The following is a 23,655-nucleotide window of genomic DNA, read 5'->3' as shown; positions in this document are numbered from 1 at the left end:
ACACACGGAATATTTTGGAGAATAACTATCATCTATATTTCTAGATTTAAAGCATATCTGTAAGAGGTGTCACATGGCACTGGCAGCTCTGTTAGGGGTTGCTTTACAGCTTGCCATGCAAACTCTGGCATATTTAGTTTTCTTCAGAAATGAAGGAGGCATTGTATTTAATCCATATAAACCAGGAAAATTTACCTTTCTCTTAAAAAATTTAAACCAAGCATCATTGCTTTTTAGTCCTAAGCTTTTGTTATATACAGTAATATCACCAAATCTTCCAGAATAGTAATCAGTTATCTTTACCTTTGCATCAAATCCATCTGCTCTTCATAAGATGTGCTCCATCAAACCACGAGGTCCTGGGTATGATCCATAGCTTCTTTTCTTGCATTTGTGTCAGTCCAGAAAGCTGTAACACACTCTTCTGGGTTCATCTGGTGTGTTTGTGCTAAGGTTGGGTGGGAATCATTAACATCCTAAAAATTTCAAGGTTTCTTTGATTTTTTACTTAGCTTTTCCAGTTTTCTCTCTTAGTTTCTCACTGCTGAAATCAGGCCAGGTATTTAATGAAGATGATTTTTTTTCCTTTTTTTCACATGTTATTACATTACATATGAATTTGTTCTGTTGAGGAATAACATTCAAATATCCTTCCTTGGGGTTGTTTCACTCTTTCCATTTCTAACCTAGACTAGGAAAGGAGGACAATGCCTGATATAAAAGAAGTCATTAATTGTGGATTTTTAGAGCTCAACAGAAGTTTGTCTTTTAGTTTGACTTCAGTTTTTAAGCAAAATTTGAAGTAATCCAGCTAGGTGGTTTATTCAGCTCTGACATTTGAGAACATCAAAAAAACTTTTCCCTTTGACCACCTCAAACCAACACCAACTTGAGGATCTTGCCCTGTTGCAAACTGTTGCATTCAAAAGCTAGAAATAAGTGTGTCTTTGAGCACTCTCTTCTTTTTTTTTTCTCCCCTCTCAAACCTGGATTTCCACAGGGACAAAAGAAAATACTGATTAAAAAACATAATGTGCTCAAAAGGGAATTTCCTACCAGGAATAGAAGGCTTTGCCTTCAAAAAACCTGGTTGTTTTTTTGTTTCCATGATCAGCGAGGCCATTCTGTCTTATGGGAACTGTAATTCCAGCTCCTTGCTTTGTCCCTTTCCTCTTTGTGAGCCTTGTCCCTCCAGGGGGGATTCTGCACCCTCCTTGTTCAGCCTCAGGGAAAGTCTGCAGTGTATCAGGGAATCAGGAGCCAACCAGAGGGAGAAAGAGGGATAAAAAGGGAAAAGCCACATTTGAGGCAATGTTCTGTTTCAAACTGAGTCAGCTGCTCCTTCAGGGATTTGGGGGGCAACAAACTGAACAAACAGAAGTGGATTGTTCTGATGACAAACTGCACAAGGCTGAGCCTTTCCTTGAATTATTTCAAGAATAATTAATCCTAGAAAAGTCAATTTCCAAAAACATCAGAGAAATGCAATATATTAAACTTATTTACTGAAGTAATTTTCAGCCAACCCCTAGGAGACCCTGCATGCAGTGGAGGAGGATACAAAGACAGATGCAATGAAACATTTCAATATTTCTATCCTTTAAGCTTTCCATTTGGGAAAAAGTTCCAATAGTTCGGGTTTTGATCTTTGTTCAAGACAAAAACAGATGTCAAAACGTGTTCCTTCACAGTGACAGCTATATTTTCAATCAGCTTTAATGGAATTATGATCTTCAGATAGAGAGTGCATTCTTGTCAAACGTGAAAATAATACCTCCATTAATATCTTCATTACTTCCTTATGTATTTCTTGCCCTTTGCAATTATCCCTGTGTTTTTGTGTTCCCATTCTGATGCATGTTCCAGGGTGATTATTGCCCTCCCTCAGCAGGGTTTGACATTGCAGAAGGATTGTGCTGTCACAAATATTAGAATCCCCAAATGCACAGGATTGGAAATGGCCAGCAGATTAAAAATGTTTTGCTTGAAGTTTATTCTTTGGTTTGAAGTAGTGGGGGGAAATATTTGCATAAATGAATTTTTAATAGGTACTAAAAATAAAAAGCTGCTGAAGAAAATGTGGCTTGTCTGCATTATCATGCAATTTTAATTATGCAAGCATTTATGTTCTTTGTGTATTTTGACTTAGGGCCATGTGAGACACATGAGTGAACTGTCACTCAGGCAGAATTAATTATAATTTGTCCATATAGGGGAAAAAACCCTGGGAAAATATGATAACACTTTTCATTGGCAGCAAACCCTAGTTGTTGTTAGTCACTTGAGAAAATTATTCTTAGCAGACTGTAGAAATTCTGTGGTTCAAATACACCCTAAAAAAAGGTGTATTAGCACGTGGCTACATCCACTGCAGGAATAGACCTTAACAACTAAGGACCTGTATCCTTCTGTACCATAACACTTATTTCATTTTCTTCTTTCCCTTGAACAAGAGAAAATATTTTCATTCAGTGTTTGGCAATCCAAGGCAGGTTATTTAAAATAATATTCACTCGAAATGTACCGAATGTAAAATGCTGTTTTTAGAGTGGTTACTTTCCTACAGAATTGCAAATCAAAATCTTCACTTTCCCACGTGTAACAGAACCAGTCTGTAAAGGGTCTTTAGACTTTGTTCTTCTCCTTTTCCCAGGTAAGTGGCAAATAACTACTTGTCACTGACACAGGGCAACAAATGGATAAAGCAAGCATGGATTCTGAGATCTATAATTTTTAATAATTTTTAAACTAGCTACAAAATGTCAATCACTTCACAAACTGACAGGAGACATAAGGAATTTTTCATATTACATGCTGTAAATGATATTTATCTCACAGTTTATCTAGAGTTCATTCATTTAGGTTTTTTAATTATTTTTTTTTTAATTGTCAGCTACTAAACATCTCAGCGATTTGGTGTGCATAGCTCTAGGTAAGCAACAGAGAACTGTACTGAGAACAAACCACATGGGGATAGCAACTAGTAAGAGAGAGCCTTATAAAAATTACATTTCTTTGCACCATTTCATATGGTTGTTGTTTCCTCCAAAAGATAAGTCTTCAAAAGCAGCAGACAAACCCAATATATTACACTTATTTCTTTTTGTCTTTGACATATTTTCAGCCAAGCTTTTATTTTGCTGGCAATGGCTAAATGGTGAGTGCCAAATCCCTCCTTTTTTTTTTTTCATAATTAAAAAAAATGATCATGATTAATAACTATATATATATCAACAAGAAAAAAGTGGCACAACTGCAAACTTGCTGGTATAACATAGTCCCAAAAGAGTCCGAATACTGAGCATGCTTTTGTTGTCATTGTTGGTGTGCTACTGCCATGGGAAAGTTCTTGTTTAAGTAGGAGTCTAAAAGTCTATTTATTCCTCATGCATAAATGCATAAATCACATCACTTTTTAGTGCAATGCTTGTTATAGTAATATAATTCCACATTGTCTAATCATGAAATCATAACAACAGATAATGGCAATGAAGAACTGAAGACAGCAGGTTTAAGTGCTTAAACATCATGATACCCAAAGACAGGAGCATGGCAGTAGCTCTGTGGAATGTCACAGTTTTACAAGAACAATACTGTATATTTAAAGGTTAACAGCACGTTTAGCATTCCAACAGTGTTGTCATTCAGCAAACATCATTAAAAAAAAAAATAATGAGGAGAGGAGGAAAAAAAAAAGGAATCCAAAACAGAAACAAGGAAAGGAAAAACCCCAAAAAACATCATAGTGAGCTATAGCCATCAAATCAGCACTATGTACAACCTTTGGAAAGAAAGATATCTAGAAAAAAATAATTACAAGTATCATTTTTGGAAAAGCTGACAAACTACACAGGACAACATTTACAATGGGGCTGATATGTGCATGTGTGCAAACCTAGTAGATAAATACCATGATAAAAGCATGAAGGTGCTGCCCTGTGGGGCAGCATTAAAAGGAAATGCACTTCACTGCATTTAACCGCTGCCCAGCATCTTTGTTGCACGCTGGTTGGCTTCATCAATCCTGGTTTTGTTGGAATCAGCCTAGGGAAACACAGAGCAGAGAAACAGATGAGTACAAGGAAGGAAGAGAAGAGACACTGCTGTAGTTTTTGGCTTGGTCAGGGAAAAAAAAACAAAACCAAAAAAAAGCTTGGAAGTACCAGAAAGCTGCATTTTATAGAGGTATTATGGACCCAAAAGGAAATCACAGATTTGTTGGGTTTGTGGCACTTCATGTAGCCTTTGAGCAGAGCTTTTGTGTCTGTATTCAGCTTTACTGAACTGTTGGGAATGCTGTGCCAGGCCTGTGGCTGGTGCTGTTGGTAGCACTGGTGGCACTGATGTGCTGGATTCATGAGAACTGGTGGTGTGCATGTAGACTTTGCTGGTGAAAAGCTTCAGTACCCTCTAAGATTCAGTGGACCCTCTGTCCTAATTTAGATCACCAGGCATGCAGTCAAAACTAAAATTTGGGTCAGTGTAGATAATCTCTGGAGCTGAGAGTGAAGATCATTTCATTAGGGAATGCTGGCAAAGAGAAATTTGTTTGGAAAGATCAGCCTGGACATCTTTGCTCTACATATGAAAGGAAAGGAATGGGTAGGAGTGATGCCAGTACTCCAACAAAGTTCACCAGTATAGTTGCAAGACAAATTAACCTCTCTCATCGGGCAGCAGCATAAACAGGAATTAAGGAAAAGCAGGGATTCTACTGTTAGTTGAAGCAATCAACTGGAATTTTGATGGTTGGATCTTAAAGGTCTCTTTACAGGTTTCAATACAAAATGCTGTTAATAAAATGGCACCACTTGGGAGGTTTGGGAGTTCTCTGTGAGTGGGAAGACACTTTGGCCATTTCTGTAGCTCTGCAGAAGTTGGTTTTGGAGACTGAAGACGTTGTTTTAGCTGACAAAAACTGGCAGAGCTCCATTCCAGGCCCACGTTGCCATGCCTACTTACTCTAGCAGAGGGACTAGATAGAACATAGTTTCAATTTTTAAAATCAGGTGAGAGTTGTGTTGCTGCTTTAAAAGCATGAGCTCACATAGCAAACTCTTTTCTGTGGTTTGATGGCTGCATTTTGTTAGTTTTGATGATTGTTCCCACATCTCTGGGGTGTATCCAAATTGCACAGGTTTTATTTAAATCTGCAATTTGAAACAACAGAATGGTGAAGCAACGCTTCCAGATGCATTTAAAAATCCTTTAAAAATGTTTATACCGATGTGCAATAAATCAGTCTGAAATATCTGGGGGTTTTCTCCATAATTGTTTTGGAGAATGCTATATGGATGTGTATTTATAGTGCAGTGGCATGTGCCAGATCCTCAACAAGTGTAAATCAGCAAAATTACTCATTACAAGCCACGCTCCTTTATTTTAGCCATGAGTTTGACCTTGTCTACCACAGGACAATTTTGTGTGCTTTTGCCAAAAGGCTACCTAAAAAGTTAATGGTTTTGGAAGCAGCTACACTTGTGATGAAATGCATGAGTATTTATTGAATATTGATGAAACATCGTGTTCCTAATGATATTTAGACCTTAGTATCTGGTGGATGAAGTTGCATGGAAGGCAGTGGGAGTCTTTGTGCAGACCTTCCCACCTAGGTCAAGATAGAATGCTTTAGGCCCTTCCTCCTTTCCTTCCAGCCTCCTATGTATGGCTTCTTTTAGGGCCAGGCTCTTCTGGTGGTGATGTCTGTGTGATTGCTCTGGTTTGGAGGCAGGCATCCAGTTTAACATAAATCCTCCAGGAGCATTAGGGTTAGCTTTGTCATGCACCCCACAGTGTGCCAGCCACAGGTCTTTCTAATGGTCAGAATTGATCCAGAACACAGTGCTCCAGCAGGTCAGGAAAAGAGAACAACCCTGGCAATGCTGTGTGCCCACCACCAGCTAGGGATGATGGTCTCTTGGCATATTTCATTGCAGAATGGCTCTGTGTGCATTTGTGGTTTCAGCTAACCATCAGCTCTGTCTTTTATAGAGGTTTTCCCCAATATATTGTGTTTCTTTTTCTAGCCTCTCATTCCTGTCTTCTTACTCTGAGAAATTTGGCAGATTTGCACTAAGACTGAAGACTGTCTTGTTTGTGTGCCGCTCTCGTGATGACTCCTCTGTGTACAACACAAATCCATCTTCCACAAATGTTCCTTAGCCAAGGGCCCTGGGTGACGAGGCCTTCCTGAGAGGCTGGATTTAATGAATCCCATCAGCTGCCAATGTTATTGTGCCACTGCTGTATGAAATGGAAAACTGTAGGAAGAACACACAGACGTGGAAGGCCGGTCCCTCAGTGAGCTGGCTGCTCTCAGCATGTACTGCCTGGAGCTTTGGCCCAGGTGCTTTATGTGCACAAAGGGCTTGGGCAATGTTATTAAAATCAGGATGTTTGCAAGCCTGGGCTGGTAGGAGAACAGTGACTTGTTAGGCTTGCTGTATTTTGGAATAGTATCCTGCAGGCATGGGTAGGACACTGCTGATTTCCATCCACAGGGCACATCTCCTGCCACTGTGTTATGGCATGAGCAAGGATGGTATGAATAACAGCAGTAAATCCTTTCCCCCATTCTCCTAGTTTTCCCAGAAATATGAAATGGTGCAGAATGGCATCCCAGTAAGACTGTGTGTTTTCCAACACAGTCAAACAAACAGATGCAACTTTATAAAATAAAACTTTTGACTGATGCAAAGCCATGTGCTTTGTGGTGTCATGTGACTGTCTCTCTCTCAGGGATGAACTTCCAACCTTTAAGACAATTTATACTTTACCTAGTTTTCTCTGGAATCAGACTCCAGTAAGGAGAGCTCTCAGAGTGAATCACTCAGTGTGGTGTTTTTAATTTTTTTCATTAAGCTCTGATGTAGTTAATTGACATGAAAACCAGGCATGGGCACCCTGCTTGTGTGAGGATGCTTGCATATGTAAGGAGGCTCAAGAGTACAAGCTCTGACCACTTAAGGTCAGAATTAACTCCAAGCACCCCATGTAAGTCCTTGGGTTAGATCCTCAGGTTGTGTAAATCTCAGCAGAAGTCGAATGTTGTGTTGATTTTACACCAGATGAAGATCGAGCCTCTTATGTCACTTCAGCCTGGCTGTGCCTGGAGCTCTGCCAGTAGGAATGCAGATGGCTTGCAGATCGTGGGATCTGAGGATGGCAGCCAGGTTTGGAGGGGGCTGCTCTCTGCTTCAGAAATCTGCAGTGCAGGTCTGGCACTGGAATGGTGCTCTCTGCCTTTGGAGGTGGTGGTTTTGCAGCAGTAGTGCTGAGCTTTTGTATTTCAGTGGGGCCATGTGGGGCCCAATTATGTATAAATACACAAACACACACCCTCCCCAAGAGAGCAAGTAGATCTCTGTCCTAATGTTGTTATAAGCAGGCAGCACGACAAAACTGGCTGCACTTTTACCATACAGCAAAACCTTGCTTAATAAATCCCCATCCTCTTTTGGGAACTGATACTCCAAGCAGTTGATGTAATCCTGAACTGCTCATGGAGTTTCTGAGGAAGGAAAAGTCCAGGAAGGTTTAAAACCTTCCAGGAAGGGCCAGGGCATTCAGACCCAAAGCTCACAGTTCTGCATAGCTCAGGGCACTTCTTGTTTCCCGGAGCTGTTGCAGAAGGAGCCTTGATGTGTCCTAAGGGGTCCCCTTGCAGTTGTTGCCTGGCAAACTCAACAGCGTGGGTTCGACCCAGCCTGTGCTGGAGGCTCCTGAAGATCCACAGCGGCGAGCTCTGCTCTGGCCCAAGGATTTGGAGGGAGAAGAGAGGAGCTCTAGCAGCTATTTCTGTCCCTTTTCCTTCTCCAAGCTGAAAAGGAACTGCAGAAGGGAAAACACAGCCCCTTTTGGGGTCGTCTTAGGAATGGCAGCTCTTACCTTCTCCATGATCCTGTCAATCTGGCGGTTCTGTGTGTCGATCTCGTTGCCCATGTCCAAGGCCATGTGACGTAAATTGCCAATGATGCCGCTGACCTGCTCGAGGTTCTCATCCATTTCATTTTCCCGGGCATCGTTTGTTACCCTGGGAGCAAAACACCAATTCTTTAAAGCAGAGGCAGGAGATTCCCCCTGCACCTGTGATTCACCTGAAACCTCCCCTGCATCCTCCATCACTTGTCACCTGAGGAGCAGCTGCTGTGCCCAGCTTTGAAGAAAAAGGATTAATAAGCAGCTTGCCTGAAAAACATTACATGCTCATTTTTTGGATGTTGGGGTCAATTGTCTGGGTTCATCACTGCTCCATTTATACTGCTCTTACTAGAAGTGTTGCTGTCTGAGCTTGCCTGTGCCACAAACTGCACCTCTCTGCAGCGATCATCCTTCTCCAACAGAGAATGAAAGGATGGCCTGTTTGGATTGTGTGTGGTTAGAGTTCATGGGAAGTGCTGGAGGGTGGTGGAATTACAGCTATTCCAGGTCCTCTCCTTGAAGTGCACATAGCTAATGGGAACTGTCCAGTCCTCTTATGCTTGGGGCTCACAGACACGTTGTGGAAGAATTGCTTCAGCTGTGAAAACCCTCACCTAACATCCTATTTATTTCACTGTAGTTCTGGTAAATGACAGAAGCAGCTTCTCTTAGTAAAGATCTTCTGTCTGTCATTCTTAGCACTGTCTTTTGCAGTTGCTTGCTTTTTGGAACAAAACACTTGTACTTAAGCCAAGGCCCAGCTCAACTCTCCAGTGACTCCAGAGGCATGGGGTGACTGACACTGGGAAAAGCAAGGTCCACGGGTCCCACTCAGAGAATCCCTACTTTGTGCCTCTTCATGTAGGTGCCCAAAGGGTGCTCCAGGTTATTTGCAGGACAATTAATATTATGTAGCATAACTTCCTTCACTGCTATATTGTGATCATGTCCCAGCCTTCATTTTGGTGGAGCTGCCATCCAGAAATTAAAAACAAGTGAATGGCAGACCCAGCAAACTTAAATGGCAACTCCATCCCACGCTCCAGATTGCATGACAGCATTGTTTCTATCACACTGATTTCCCTTTATCACAGCAGCCAAAAAAATAAGTGGATAATAGTTTTTGGAAAGATAATTACTTATTAATCCAGTGTCCTTAATCTTCAGAGATCAAAGCTTTGCCTACTGGAATGCCGTTATCCATTCAGCTGATGACATTGTCATCTAAATGATGCTCCATAAGCACTGTAATCAGTAGGTACTTATTGCTGGATCCCTGTGCACTGGGGGAAGTTTGCAGTGTGGTTGCCATTGGTAGAGCTGTGTTTTCCAACCAGCTTTCATTTGAGAGCTCAGAAATTCCCACTATGTTGGGGCTTTACAGCAGCTGAGGAACGGGGCATCATTCCCCATTCAGCGAGGTTTCCTGGATGCTTATGAGCAGGGAAGGGGCACACCCCTGGTTAAAAGTGTACTTCAAATTCTGTGCTTGGCTCAGTGCTTTGGCAGGAAACCTGGGGCTTTTCTCCTGCTGAAAAGAAAGGAGGGGCTGCTGGGTGCTTTAGTACCTCTTCTGGCAAGGGTGGATAACGGGCACTGCATGCCTTGGGACATAATGGCAATAAACTAGTATTTATCTGACACTTCGTTTCTAAGGCGTTTGATGACTGTCATTAATGAGACCCATAATAAGGCCCCCAGGAAAAGTGTTCATGCAGGGAGCTGGAGTGCAGAGGACAGTGCTGACTGACCATGGCTGTCTGCACCCTCACAGTGCTGCTGTGAAACAAATAAATAGATATTATTTCTATCTTATTATTACCCAAATCTGGGCACTCAAAGAGGAAGGTTTAGGATTGTGTTTTCAAGCATCTTCTGGTTCTCTGGGCCAAGACTCTTAGAGGATTTCCAGCAAGGTAACCATCCTTTGCACCAACTCCGGGGACCTACAGGGCCAGGGAAGTCACTGGACACAATAAGCCTTTAGTACCTGGGTTACTCACCAGCACCCACCACTTGGTGGAAAACTGTCTCCATCTTATTACCCAGCACCACTGAAGGAGTTAATGAGCATCACAGAACTCATGACCATATGGAAGAAATCTAAATATATCAGCGACAAGGAGAATAGAGAGAGAACAGTGAATCCAAAGGCTCACCTGCGGATAAAGCCACCACTGATGGCCATCTGCTCCCGCTCGTCTACGACACGTGCGGGCTGGCTGGCTACAACCCCGTCCTGGTTATTGCCCCAGGCCTTTTTGTAGGCATCACTTGATTTGAGCCTATGCAAAAAACACCGTGAGTAACAAAGCATCGAGTGGACAAATGCAAAACTCTTTACCTCTCCAAGCTAAAAGCTGAATCAAGCAAATGAGTTTTCAGATAGAGGGTCGTTGGTTGTATACCGATATATCATAACCCTGAGCAAAAGGAGGGCGTTGGTTTTTGTTCATTTTTTTACTGCCACAACAACAGTGATGGTCAGAGGTTTAGTTTCCAATAGGGTGAATTGCAATTGTCAAGTCTACAACACTGCACACAAGTTTTTTGGATGTTGACTTAGTACCCAGAAAGAAGGAAAATTTAAAAAAAAAAAAAAAAAAAAAGGAAAAATAAAAAAGAAGAAGAGAAGAAATACAGATAAGTAGAAAACATTGTTTCGTTTCAGTGACACATATGTTTTGACATCAAACACAGAGAACGTACTGGCAGACAGACATAAAAACAGAACTGCCAAGTATAGTGTGTACATCACATCACAGCAACACACCCTCTTAGAGAAAAACAGATTTGGCTAGAATTTAACAATTTACCATGCAGAATATTGAGCTTCTGTTGATATGTTTTCAATATGTATGTGGCATAGTAGGCATTTAAAGCCACTGACCTTTCCCAAGGTGATTTGGGGATGATTTTATCATAGAGTTCATTAGATTTTTCAAATAATATATCGGTACTTGAGAATAGTAATCATACATCGACAGTTGATGTACAAACCTTTGTCCACAGAGACAAAAAGTAAAATAGGCAGAAATGAAATGAGTGCAGGAGAAAATAAAAGATACGAGCAATCTAGCATCAGAAAGGGAAGTTTTTCTACATTTTTTTTCGTGCACCAGCTACAGGCATGAATAAGAAGTAAAGCATTCTCACTAAGCACAGTTGCCCCAATAGTTCATCATACCCTTAATGCATCAGCAGTAACAGCCTTCACAATAAGCAAGACACAGGCAAAAATGGATCATCACTTCCTTCGGGAGTTTTAAAGCACAGGACTTTAAATATAGCCTAGCAACTTGTTATATTTGTTCTTCATGACAGTTACATTAACTTTCAGAGAGCCATTTTTGACTGAGCTGCCGTGGATAGGAAATTAAAATCCAGGCACACCTAGAGTGGCAGATTGACATGTGCAGCTTATTTAGGATCATCAGATGAGACTGAACACTTTAACAGGAGGGTGTGAGTGTTTGGAGTCCACAGGTATAAGTTCTTGATTTTTTTTTTCCTAGAAATGGAGCAGTTTCCAGAAAACTGTAGGGAACTGCAAATCTCTGTGGTTTCTCTGTTCTTTGGTCAGCTCCAACCCATCACATAAACAGCCCTGTGACTTGGATTTTGGGGAAGGAACTGAATGTGCTTCTGGGGGATTTGGGAAAGGACATGACAACCCCATCTTTGGTGTTATGTTCTCTCCATGCCCCCTGAAGCAGCTCAGTTTTAAATGGGCCTGAAGATGTGTTGTATGCTACGATATAGAATTAAAATATAGATTAAAAGAGAAACTTTCATCTGTTTTGTAGCTTATGTCCTGTCAAAGTTTGTGAGGACTTAAAAAGATGATGGTTGGCTTGTTTAATCTTAGATGTCTGAAACTATACATCAGCTTTGGCATTACTAGAAATGAGTAAATGAGTCATTCTCTTGCTGCAGGTACCATTACAGGGGTTTGCCTGTTATTTAGACCTGTGCAACTTTGAGAGTGAAACAGTCTTTGTGTTTGGGGCAAGTGATCTTATACACCCAGAATCTGATCTCTGTTTTCTCATGGACTTCCAATAAAAGTCAACAGATGGAGCCTGGGTCTGCTCATGGTCAATAGTAGTTGTCCTTTTGAATGTAGCCTGGTCAAAGTTTCATGCCATGGGCATTTTGAGTCCCCTGAGGCTGTAGGATCAAGCCTTATGTATTGGTAAGGCTCACGGAGTTGTACTTTCTCTGTGCATCAGGGCACAGTTATGTGGGAAATGGTTAATCTTTTTAAATACATGCCATTCATCTCCCACCAGCCAGAAGAGCACTGGTGGATCATGGTGATTCTGATGCCCAGAACTGTGTGGATTTCTCTCCCTCCTACACTCCACTCCTCAGAACATCATCTCATTTGTACCAGTTGAGTCCTGGCATAGAGACTCACGGAACAGTCTCTAAAAGCCTTGTTCATCCACACTCTGTTTCTGAACACTGGTTGGCAATGCTGCTTTATGAAATCTGGCTGCAGACTGCCAAGGTCAGAACACTGCCTTGGAGAAGGGGAGAGGCACCCTTACGAACCAATGTCCCCCACATGGCACACACACAGTGTCTTCCTGTTCTTGCAGCCTGGCACTGCAGCCCTAGTGAAGTGGCAAATGTTTTAAGGCCACGTGTCAGGTGCTAATCCCTTCCCTGTCACGTGTCTGGCTGTCAGTTCTGAGCTTTTACAGCTCGTACAGTGTGGGAGATGTAAAGTTTCTGCTGCATTTGTACCTGCAGCTCTTCTGCATCAGGTCCTCTGGCTAAAGCCTGTCTGAGATAAAAACCTGATACAGGCAGTCCTGCTGACTAAGGCTCTGTGTGTGTGTGTGTAGCTCTTCCCATTTCTCCTGCCCTCTCTCCCACTGTGCACACCAAGGCAATAGTACACATATTTTGGGTAAAATGTTTACCCCAAAAAAGTATTCAGGGTTTGGTACACAGGAGCAGAACTGATTTTAAGTATCTGCGTTGTGTCCCAAGGGAATTAACTTCAAAATAAATGTGATTGATAAGGCAAAACCCCAGTCTTGCTGTTCTGATTTTTGGCAAAATACCCCTAAACTCTATGGCAGCTCTTTCCTTTGCTCTTGATAATCGTGGTAGGATCAGACTTTGGCTGTGAACGAAGTATCACGCAGAAAGGGAGTTCAATACTCAGAACTACTGCTCTCTGCTTTCTTTCCTGCACAATCTCTGGCCAACCATTTCTGCCAGCTTTCCCTGTAACCTGGTTGCATGCCCACTCACTGCATGCTGGATTTGCCATTCCTCAAGGACTTGGGGTTGGTCCACTTTGTCCCCGGTCTCCTCCACCCGCATAACCGCGCATCGCATTTCCGTTTGGCATTTGAAACAAGCTTTGCATTACTTGGAGGACGGTTTCGTTCAAGTGGGATGGCATGCAAGCAAATTCGATGCATTTCAACATTTCTGCTTAGTGTACGTGCTACCCAAACCAGAGAAATTTGGCATATTCAGGTTTTCTCAAATTTTTTTTTGCCTGTGGCAGGATGAAAACCAGTTCAAGTTGAGTTCCAATTATGAAACGTCTCTTTGGAGAGCGCATCAAGGGCTATTTGTGTTGAACAATGAAAAAAGGTGTGATTTTCATCCACAATTTTGAGTAATGTTTAGTACAACCTCTTCTGCAGTTTTTCAGCTCTTTTGGTTATTAAACTTGTGAAAATATGCTTCACAATTTAGGGTGTCCAGGAATAAGGTAGCCCCAGTGTTTTTGTTCGCTGGAAAATGGAACCACTGAGTACACTTTGTGTAAAATGTTGAAACTTTTACCATTAAAAGGTGTGGACAGTGAAGCTTTCACTGCAGTATGCCTGCTTTTAATGCATCTACAGGAACTCCCAGTCGGTTGTCTATGCTATGAGATGGATGCATTTGAACCAGAATCGTTCTTTCTGCATGCCACATGCTCATCCTGTCCATGTGCCTAGCAAGGATGAGCTTCACAAGGCCTTTGGGATCAGCCTTAAGTGCTCAAAGAGATGAGGCAGGCAGCACCTACTTGTTACATGGACAGACACAAAGACCACAGAATTTTCCTAGGTCCGTCAAATTCTTTTCTGCTTCTTTCATGTCCTTATTGATTTGGTCCATTCCCTCTTCGATGCGTTCCAGTTGTTCTGATTAAACACAAGTATTTTATCCCCACAGAATGAAGCAGATGGAAAAGGACAAAGAAAAAAAAGACAAAAACTTCAGACATTCACTGTGACAAAAAACTGGACACCACATAGCAGAGCCGGTACCCAGTACCTACTTGTTACAAGGACATATGAAAAGGCCACAGCATTTCCCTAAATCTTTTAAATTTTTCTCGGCCTCCTTCATGTCTTGGTTGATATGGTTCATGCCTTCTTCAACACGATCGAGTTGTTCTGGTCAGGACAAAGGGATGACAGTGTGGAATGAATTGTATTTTTGCTTGTTTGCTTTTGTCTTCAACAGAACATGAAAAATGACCATGTAGAACTGAGTTAATAATGACATTACAATGCATTAATCTGAGCCGATGCATTGCTGAAGGGATGTGGGCCGCACTGGATGCCAAAGATAATTCTTTTACTAGTGTGGGAAGAGTAAAACAAAGGAGGAATTTATTTGAAATATATTAATATCAACAAGATGTAATGATGTAGAAAGGAAGGGTTATAAAGCTCAAGGTCCAGAAACGTAATGCAGTACATCCACTTACTAAGACACAGTGACATCCAGGAGAGAGAAAGATAGCGTTATTATTTTGCATTTATGTATGTTAATATAAGAGAAAAGATGTCCTTCCGTGGAAAATACTTCAGTTACTTACGCTTACAAATGCCTTGGAATTGGGTGGTTTTGGGCAGCACAATTGCTTGGATTAGTGAGTGATAGTGCTGGTAATAGAAGTACCAAAAACAGAGTGAGCGTTTGAGGGCTTGTATCCATGTACCCCTTTTTCCAGAGGCTGAGGAAACTGAGACCTGCCACTGTGACTGGCATTGGATATTAATCTCTAATCTGAGTGTGGCCTCAGGGCTGGTTTTCCTTCTGGTGTAGAGGCTGCAAATCAGGAGTAACCCCAGTGAACACAGAGCGACTGAAACCTCTCCGGGAGCCTGATGCTCACTGGAAGAGAACACTGGCTGTGACATTCATTGTCCCTGTCCCCAAGTGACCTTATGAACACAGACATGGGGTGCAGACTCGTGTTTTCAGTGGGGTCACTTCTGCTTTGCTCCAGGGCAAGAAAAGCAGCACCAAGCCCAGTAACCAGTCCCATACAGACAACTCTCTCTCTGCTGGCATCAAACAGAATTTGGAGTATTTCCACCGAGGGCTGGCAATGGTGTTGGGTTTTCTTAGGGACTTGGTGGCTCAGAATAACTTAACATGTTTATTTCTTCACTATTAAACCGGGGGAAGGTGTCCTAGAGGAACAGAATGCCACAATGTAAAAGTTTAGGAAGGGATTCTCTGCTGATGTAAGCAGATATGGATCCAGTGGGATCAGGGGTCTTATGGGGAGTCTGTGGTAGCAACAGCATTTTGCATGGGTGGAAAGCCTCACCATTTCATGAAGGATAAATTCAAATACTACCCAGGATCAGAGAGTTACTTGGGAGTGACATTTCAATCCATTAAAAGCTGTAACTGTAGCTAAAGAGGCAAAGTCAAGGAATCCCAGTAAAACACATTCCTATTCACCGTATGGAATAGAAAAACACAGAATTAGACTGTAGAGGGAGGAACTAGAGCACTGCTTATAGAAGGAATTTAATGTCATCCCTGATGTTAATTGAGTCCTATCCAGAAGAAAAAAAAAAGGCATTTCAGAAGGAAAATCATATGCATACTGACGTCAGTACAAAGCTCCTCTTGACTTCTTTGGGAACATGAATAGGCCTAATTTCTTACTTAGGTTTCTAATAACAATCAAGGTTTAGATTTTCAAAGCTTTCTGGGGGATTTGGATACCCAGTTCCCATTAAAATTAATTTTATTTAATTAATTTTAATGGGAAACAGGCACCTCACCCCTCGAGGGCCTAGAAAATCCTGGCCTAAATTATTCAAGCTGAAATAATTCGAATATTGAACTTGTGCTCTTTGTTTAATTCTTGCATGAGACAGGGCTTTGAGAAGGAGAGGTGCCATGTCAGGATGGAGAGATGCATCTGCTTTTCAGGTGTCAGTTCTCATTCTCCTCATCTTGATGGGCCTGTCTCCTGACACCACAGGAGTTATTGATCCCAAATCCAAGGATATATTTAGAGGATCAGAGTTACCTGGCACTGTCCTCTAAAAGGGGCACGTATCGTGTAAGCAAAGGATTGGGAAACTAAGAAGGAAACCTGAGAGATGGACTGCACAAGTTCTGCCTGGTAAACTGCTGAGCTGAGGACCAGAAATGCAAGGTTGGATTGTTTCAGTGCACACTGTAATTTGGGCTTTAGCAGAAGCTTTGGTTCGTGTCTGTAGGTGCAGATTGTCAGTCTCATCAGAAATGAGAGTCTGTGGCACAAGGGGATGCTCCTCCCAGTGCTCCTGCTCCTGCCTAACTCAGAGTCCTGCCTGCTCTTGCATATTGGGCAACTCTTGCTCTGGGAAGCAGCTGTGGGAGTGTGAGCTGGCTTTTATCCTGGTTCATGCAACAAGGTGGGAATTGCTCCATTTGTGTGGCAGACTCCCACCTCCTGCTTGCAGAGCTGTGCTTGCAGAGCCCGTTCTGGGGACCAGTTCAAAGGCAGCTGTACCCACACGTGCATTTTGACACCGGGCGGGACACAACGTACTGACCTTTCTTCCACTGATTTTCCTGCTAGTCCTTCTCTAACCTTATCTGCCCAGCAGAAAACTCCAGGTAGGTCTGCAGGGATCAGTCCCAGACCTGCTGGTGGCTTCCAGTCTAAGCTTGTTTCCTCGCCCAGATGCTCATTCTCTGAAGCCACGTGTGTAGTAGGGCCTTTTGAACTTTCTTTCCCTGTTCCTTTTCTGCCTGAATAAATGAGTCCTAATTGAAGAGTAGATGTGACATGACTCAAACACTTTCATTTTAATTACAGCTCTCTCTAGAAACCTGACTTAATTCATCCTGCTTCAGAAATTTGTGTGTGGTGCTTATGCTATTCCTGAATAGAAATGGGACCCACACTAATTTATCTTCCATTAAAGGAAACCTCATCAGTGTAAAAAAACCATGTCATATTTGTAGCCCAGAAGTCTAGACAGCTGGCTGCTGGTCCTAAAACCAGTTGTTAATGTCATTGGCTGGATTGTTAACTGGTTAAAATCAGCATAGTTATGCTGGCTTTGTGGAGCAACACCAATTTATACCTGTCAAAGTCCTGGTCCCACAGGCAAGGAAATAGATTCATGAGCCTAACCACAGTTATTGAGGCATAAATATTATAGTGGAATTAACTTAATGGGGTCAAGCTGGATTTGTTTTGGTATAACTGCTATTAAAATCTGGCCCAGAATGAATCACTGCTGGTAGGAAATCAGATGGCTATCAAAAGGTTAATTTAATATCTGTTTTCATAGATCTTCCCTATTCCAATGTTCTATATTGTATTAAAGGTTTTAGGGAAGAGAGTCTGCTGGCATAAATTGCCATGAACCTACACAAAGTCACGCCTGCAAAGGATCATGTCCTTTGTCTCTCGTTTATAGAAGCACTTCAAGATCAGAGTTTGACTTTTTTTTGACAGTTTGTTGCAATATTCTTTGAATATACTACATCTATCCTTATGTTTATGTATCATATATAAGAAAATTGGTGCTGCCTGGCAGCAGAATACAGAGGTAGGTTTCATTGTGATTTCCTTCCATTTTATTTTTCTCCAGTAAACTCTGCTGATTATTAGCCCTTTTTGCATATCGATCCCCTTGGATGCCTGAGAACTTTCATTCCAAGGTAGTGACCGTAAATCTTCTTCCAGATCCTACAGCAAACTGATGGCACATCTTAGGACACAAAGAGGAATATTTTTTCACCTGTATCATTATACTTGTGAATTAGTTGTGTAAGGCAACTGGGGGACCACAAGCCAGTCCTGTTAGTTCTACCATAACATCGTGCCCTTTTGCCAGTGGGTCTTTGCCAGGATCTTCCATAACATCCTGGAAACTCCCCACTCTGTCACTGCTCTGGGGAAGGGGCTGGGAGAGGGAAGCTGTGGCAAGGGCATCCCTCAGCTGCTCCTGTGGCCTCCTGAGCAAACACAGCTGCAAAAGCATCTCACACAGCGTTGGATGCAGGACCAGAACAGGGCAAGTGTGGGGCTGCTCCACCTTTGCATCCCCAGCTGTAATTAGCAACAAATATTCCTTGACTGACATCCAGGATCTGGGGCCGGGTAAATGTGGAGATGGGAACTTGCTCCTTTGCTTGGAGTATTGTGCAGTGAAGCAATTTCCACAAGGACAATTTTAATTAGAGGAAAAAAAAAAAAAGGAAAAAAGAAAAAGGACGCCTTAAGAACACATTGTAATCATAACTGCATACAAGGGGGCTGAATTGGAAAGAGAGTCAGCAGATTAACTGCTTCCAATGCTGCTCTGTGATCCCATTTTCCATAAAGGAGAATCCTATTGGAGCATAGCACATTTCTAGGACAGCCTTTTCCGAAATCCTGAGTCTTGACCTGTCTGTGCTCTGAAAGACACTGCAGAGCACAGGTAGGAATGGCAGAGAGCTGGCAGGGAGTGCTGGGAGCCCACGTGTAGCTCTGCTAAAAATAACAGGAGACAAGGCACAACCTGCTTTGTGGGGGTTCATTTGCCTTTTGTTCTGCACTACAATTTCAACATAATTAATACCATTTTCCCTGTAGAATCTGGAATAGTCATTAGTTACTTTTTATTTCCCTAATTATCCTTAACTCACACAAAACTGCCAAACTCACAACTCCTGCTAAAGAGGTCAGCTAGTGTGGGTACCATCACATGGTGCCAGTGCTTTTGCTCGGGGGGTTGCCCAGTTATTTCAAAGTTTTATCTCCCTTATCAACTTGATCTGGAGTAAGATCTGCTGGGTACATTCATCTGCTCCCTGTGTTCACTGGTTGTGCATTTGCTGTTGCTGGTGCAGGGAGAAAATTTCAATTTTCAATGAAATGACGTTTTCTTTGTCGCTTATCAAAGTTGTGGCTATTCCTCTGTCTTGTCTTGGATGAGAAATGGCTGTGCTGCTACTGTTGTTATTGGAAAAGTTTCTCCCCTCCACCTCCTTTGGAATACAAACCCCAAATCCTTTTGTAATAAACTGCATGAGGACATCATCACACACAAAAAAATGTCCTTGAAATCCTCCAAATCTCTGTCCCTGCTGATACTCCCAGGTGAGAGGAGTTTCCTTTGGATGAGAAGAGCTACCATGGGACCCCTTCTATGTTAACAATTCAGGTTTGTTTTCATATCCCCACTTTGTACTCTCAGTTTCATTTCTACAGTCTGCTTTTAACCTATATGCATCTAAATATTAACATTTTTCTAAATTAGCATGTTTTAAAGACATATTTAATGAAGCAGAGCAATTGCCACGGCTCAATAATCCTTTGCAGCATGAAGGTTTTAGTGTAAAATGAAAACACTTTAAAGAGTTATATACGTATTTATATTTAAATCATTAATTAAGGGAGATTGACTAAAGGCCAGGTTTAAAAAAATGTAGCATTATGGATGCACATGGGGGCAGGGAAAGACTTTCCCACTGATGGAAAAAATCTCAGCAAGGAGAATCTGACCTCCTAGCTCCTTCCTGTGGGCTCCCCAGGGGAGGGACTATGTTGAGCTGCTTTGGATGACAAGGCGTGGCTCAAAAAGTGATAATTTGGTATTGCAGAGGGACAGTCCACTCCAAATCCCAGTGACTTCAAAGGGCACTGGGGGAGGTCTCCAGTTTTTATGGCAGCCCCATCCTCTGTGAAACAGGGGTAACACAAGCCCTTGTGAAGCTCCCCATGTCTGAGGGTCGTGGCACACTCACTCTGTCATGTGCTGCACAGCCAGCTGGGCTAAACCTTGGGGCAGCAGGAGCTCGCCAGGCTGGCTTGGTTGTACAAATGCTGGTATTGGGAAATTACCTGGACTTAGTGCCTTTTATGATCCCAGAGGCTTCTGCCTACTGATACCAGAAAATCAGTTCTGCTTTCTGTTATTTACATTGAATTGGCTCAGAGAAGTTTTCCTTGTAAAGTCTGTTTAACTTCCAAACAAGCAATTTTGTCAGGAAACCCAAAAACAGAGCTTCGAGCAACTGCAGAGATTAGATATTCTGCCTGCCGCCCACTGCAAAGATCAGTGTCATGTTTTCTGTATATTTAACACCTAATAATCTTAAGTGACTTGTGCAGTCAGCTGCAAAGAGATCACATGGCAGTGTTAGCAAATTATTTCCTTAATCTGATAATCTGCTGAGACATCCGTGAGCTGCACACATTGCACTAATTACAGAGGGTTCAAAGTCATCATTAGCGTGTTTTGCCCAGTAGTATAAGTCCTTTATTGCTAAAATAAAAAAAAAAATAATCAGGAATTATTACACCTACACATTGCTAAAATGGAGAAAACTTAATTAGACATTTAGCATAGGAGAGTGGTTACAATATTCTCAGGGTTTGTAGCATTATTTGGCTGTTTTCCTTTAGAAACCCACACTGTATATAGTCATAAGCTAAATTTACTGAACCACTTAAGGCATGACCATAACCAATTTAGAGAGGCTTTGAAACTGTCTGATTCTTTCCTGTAGGTATTGACTCAGTGCCTCTCTGACTGTACAATATATATTTCAGGTTTCACTGTCAATAAGAGTTTAACACTGAGTTCCCTGGACTCCCAAAGAGATGAGTGGGTTCAGTCTCAGCTCTTTGGCTCATCCAGATCGTCCTTCCTATCATGACTATGGAATAAATCATCAGACAAGTTTTGCACACAGGGGTTTAGCAATAGTAGAATTCCAAAATAACAAAACAAAAATTCGAGGTTAAAATCAAAATAATCCTCCCTAGCAATCTGTGGAAAAATAGCAGTTAAAGAACAGGAACAAGTTTTCCCAGGAACCACTAAAGTTTCTGCTGCTCTGCCTGTGAAATTATATTGCATGACACATCTGGATATTTACACTTCCTTTGACAATATTTGTGATTTATTACAGCTGTATAATTCACTTCTGAAACAAAACACATTATTTAGACAGGTGCCATATCTGTTTCAACGTAGGTAATTTCTGGTTTTCTGTATTCAGTGATAGTTCTTTTACTGCCATTATTTTTCAAAGACAACAAAATATTCCCTCTAATATTTTTCTTGTCAAGACAAATTGATGTGACAAAATTTGGCTGGGTTAAATTCTTTTCTCTAAGGGGAGAGTGTGTGTGGGGGGGAAGAAACATTTCCTAATACAGTTTGGTGTCATGACATACAGTAAATAATAAGAATGGCCTTTGGGGGGCTGGTTTGATAGAGGGTAGCAGAAATTTATACTCTGTTGATTTATTGGAGACACCCTTTTGCTGTGGGTCTGCACCAAATGAAAAGTTATTAGTTCTACCGAGGGGAGGGGGGAAGGTACCTCCTTCTTTGTCATATTGTGAAGGGCCAAAATGTAATTTCCTGGAATGTATTGAATATATCAGGCTCTGACTTTGTCATTGTCATGCACAGACAGGGAGTTATCTGAGCCTGACTCCTCCTATATGGTCAATTGTAATGAGCTGATCGTGCCACAGCTTTTAATGTTAAAACTCTGCCATCCTCACTACCATGTCTATACAAAAAGCAACTGAATTTTACACAAAGGAAACCTGTATTATCTCTTCTTGGCATGCATTTATTGCATGCCTTTCACTTGTGACTTAAACTAGGGGACAATTCTGTAGCACCTGCGTAAATAATGCTGGATTTTACACTCATGGAGGCAAATCTTCTCATCATGTAGCTGGATCTTGACCCAAAGCTCGCTGAAATAAAGTGGTGATTTGGATAAGTTCAGCCTGCAGCTGTCTTTGACATTAATGGGAGACAGATCAAAAGAAGTACAGACTCTTAGGCAGTTGTTGGTTCTCTGTCAGACAACGATGCTAAAGGCAAAGAGGTTTTTTGGGTTCTCATGCACAACCACACGTATTTTGTGTCTTTCATTTCCAGGGTTGCACACAGTTAGTACAGAACTTTGAGAAGGGTTATACTTCCTTACTGAAGCAATCTGAACTTACCTCCTTGCTCATCCAACATAACCAAAGTCCTGATACCAGCATCTTTACTCTACATCCCAATAGTGGTAGCAAGGGAAGGAGAGAGAGGGGAGAAGAAAGAGAGAGAGAAAGAGAGATCAGTGAGGGAACACTCAGCCCTTGGTACGGGACACAGGAGGACAAAAGAAAAACAGGGAAAGGAATGACAAGGTCATCAGGGGCTGGTGGCACAGTCCAAAGACTTTATGTGCCTGGACACTGTATAAGGAACCAGGTGGTCTCAATTGTACCATCAATCCTTCTGGATTCACCGGGATACTGAACTTCTGCAGAAAGCACAGAATCAGGGACCTTGCAATTAAAATAATCACTTTATGCAACAGTAATTTCTAAAAAGAGAGGGTTCATCTCCAAGTTCACTGAAGCAGAAGAAGGGAGGATGAGGCTGTTGGTATTGCAGGTGTGTGTTAATCCCACAAAAGAAATTCCCAGGGAAAACAGATATGACACAAGCATGTTTGGGAAGGAGGCACAGTGGTTTGTACACAGCCCTTGCTGCTGTCAGAAGTCAGAAAGCTTACCTACTTAGGAAATCCATTTTAAAGTAGGCTAATATTTAATAGGATTAAGCCATATTTTTTGGCTCAGTGATCTAATAGATATGGGTTTGAGCCAAGTTTTAATTCAGCCAACAGACACCTTTAGCAGTAATGGACTTTGAATTGAGCTCGAAGGTAGGATTTTTAAAACACCTACACACTGAAACTGCCTCTGCTCCCACAGCTTAGTGGGAATCTTATCACTGCTGTTGCTGGATACAGGGTTTGAGCAAAGCTGAGCCACTCAGAGCTCCCACTTGCCTAAACCAGCAGCAGGGCACCTTTCACAAGTACAATTTTTGCATTTGTTATCCTCACTCTGGGCTGTGATCGGGTGTTTTGGGTTTCTGGGTGCTGTGATACTGAGCTGTATCACAGATCAGATTAGCTCCTTTTTAATTACCAGGGGGAAACCAGCTCCATTCTGCTTGGAGCAGTGATAACATCTGTGAATAATTAATGGCCTGAACGATCATCTGCCTGTTGCATGTCAAGAGCAGATGAAGTAAGTCCTCTGTGAAGAGGAGCTACCTGGACATGAGCAGCAGTAATTTGCCTGCTTCCATGAACATAAAGCTATCTGTGCTCCTGTGGAACAGATAAAGGTGGTGGTGTCCATTTTGCAGGGAGCAGGGGAGATGCTCACAGTTGCAGGGGAACACAAGGAATAGAAACCTGAAGTCCTGACGGTCCCCGTGCTTTTCAAGCCACCCACTCCTTGAGGCAAATGAAGGACTTCATATTATCCTTCCCCCCAGCTGCCCTGCTCCCTGTCATCGCCCATCTCTTTTCCTGGGAGCAGGGAAGTGTCTCTGGCCCTCAGCTGCCCATTCTGTGCTCCCAGGGTGCTCCCAGGCAGGACACAGCCCACGCTGGCTCGGCCACAAGCCTGACTCTGGCACGCTCGAGGGCTGTTTGCCT

The 23,655-nt window shown here is 42.2% G+C and overlaps 1 protein-coding gene across 2 annotated transcripts in view; it reads right to left on the bottom strand.

The window, feature by feature from the left end:
- Positions 1–2,715: 2,715 nt before the first annotated feature.
- The window catches only part of SNAP25 (synaptosome associated protein 25), a 60,497-nt gene continuing 39,557 nt past the window's right edge, over positions 2,716–23,655 (bottom strand). The window contains exons 4-8 of one of the 2 annotated variants that reach the window (XM_064647549.1): positions 22,157–22,205; positions 14,219–14,336; positions 10,080–10,205; positions 7,888–8,032; positions 2,716–4,044 (exon numbers count right to left, since the gene is read on the bottom strand). In XM_064647549.1, coding sequence (XP_064503619.1) covers positions 3,976–4,044; positions 7,888–8,032; positions 10,080–10,205; positions 14,219–14,336; positions 22,157–22,205 — 507 coding nt within the window. In that variant the 3' untranslated portion in view covers positions 2,716–3,975. Of the gene's footprint in view, positions 4,045–7,887; positions 8,033–10,079; positions 10,206–13,963; positions 14,082–14,218; positions 14,337–22,156; positions 22,206–23,655 lie in introns of both variants that reach the window. The other variant, XM_064647548.1, reaches the window with a different exon arrangement.

Source organism: Pseudopipra pipra, chromosome 3 (genome assembly GCF_036250125.1).
Source record: "Pseudopipra pipra isolate bDixPip1 chromosome 3, bDixPip1.hap1, whole genome shotgun sequence".
Classification (NCBI taxonomy): Eukaryota; Metazoa; Chordata; class Aves; order Passeriformes; family Pipridae; genus Pseudopipra; species Pseudopipra pipra.
Note: the sequence above shows the minus strand (reverse complement) of the source record. Positions and strands in the feature narration are given on the sequence as shown.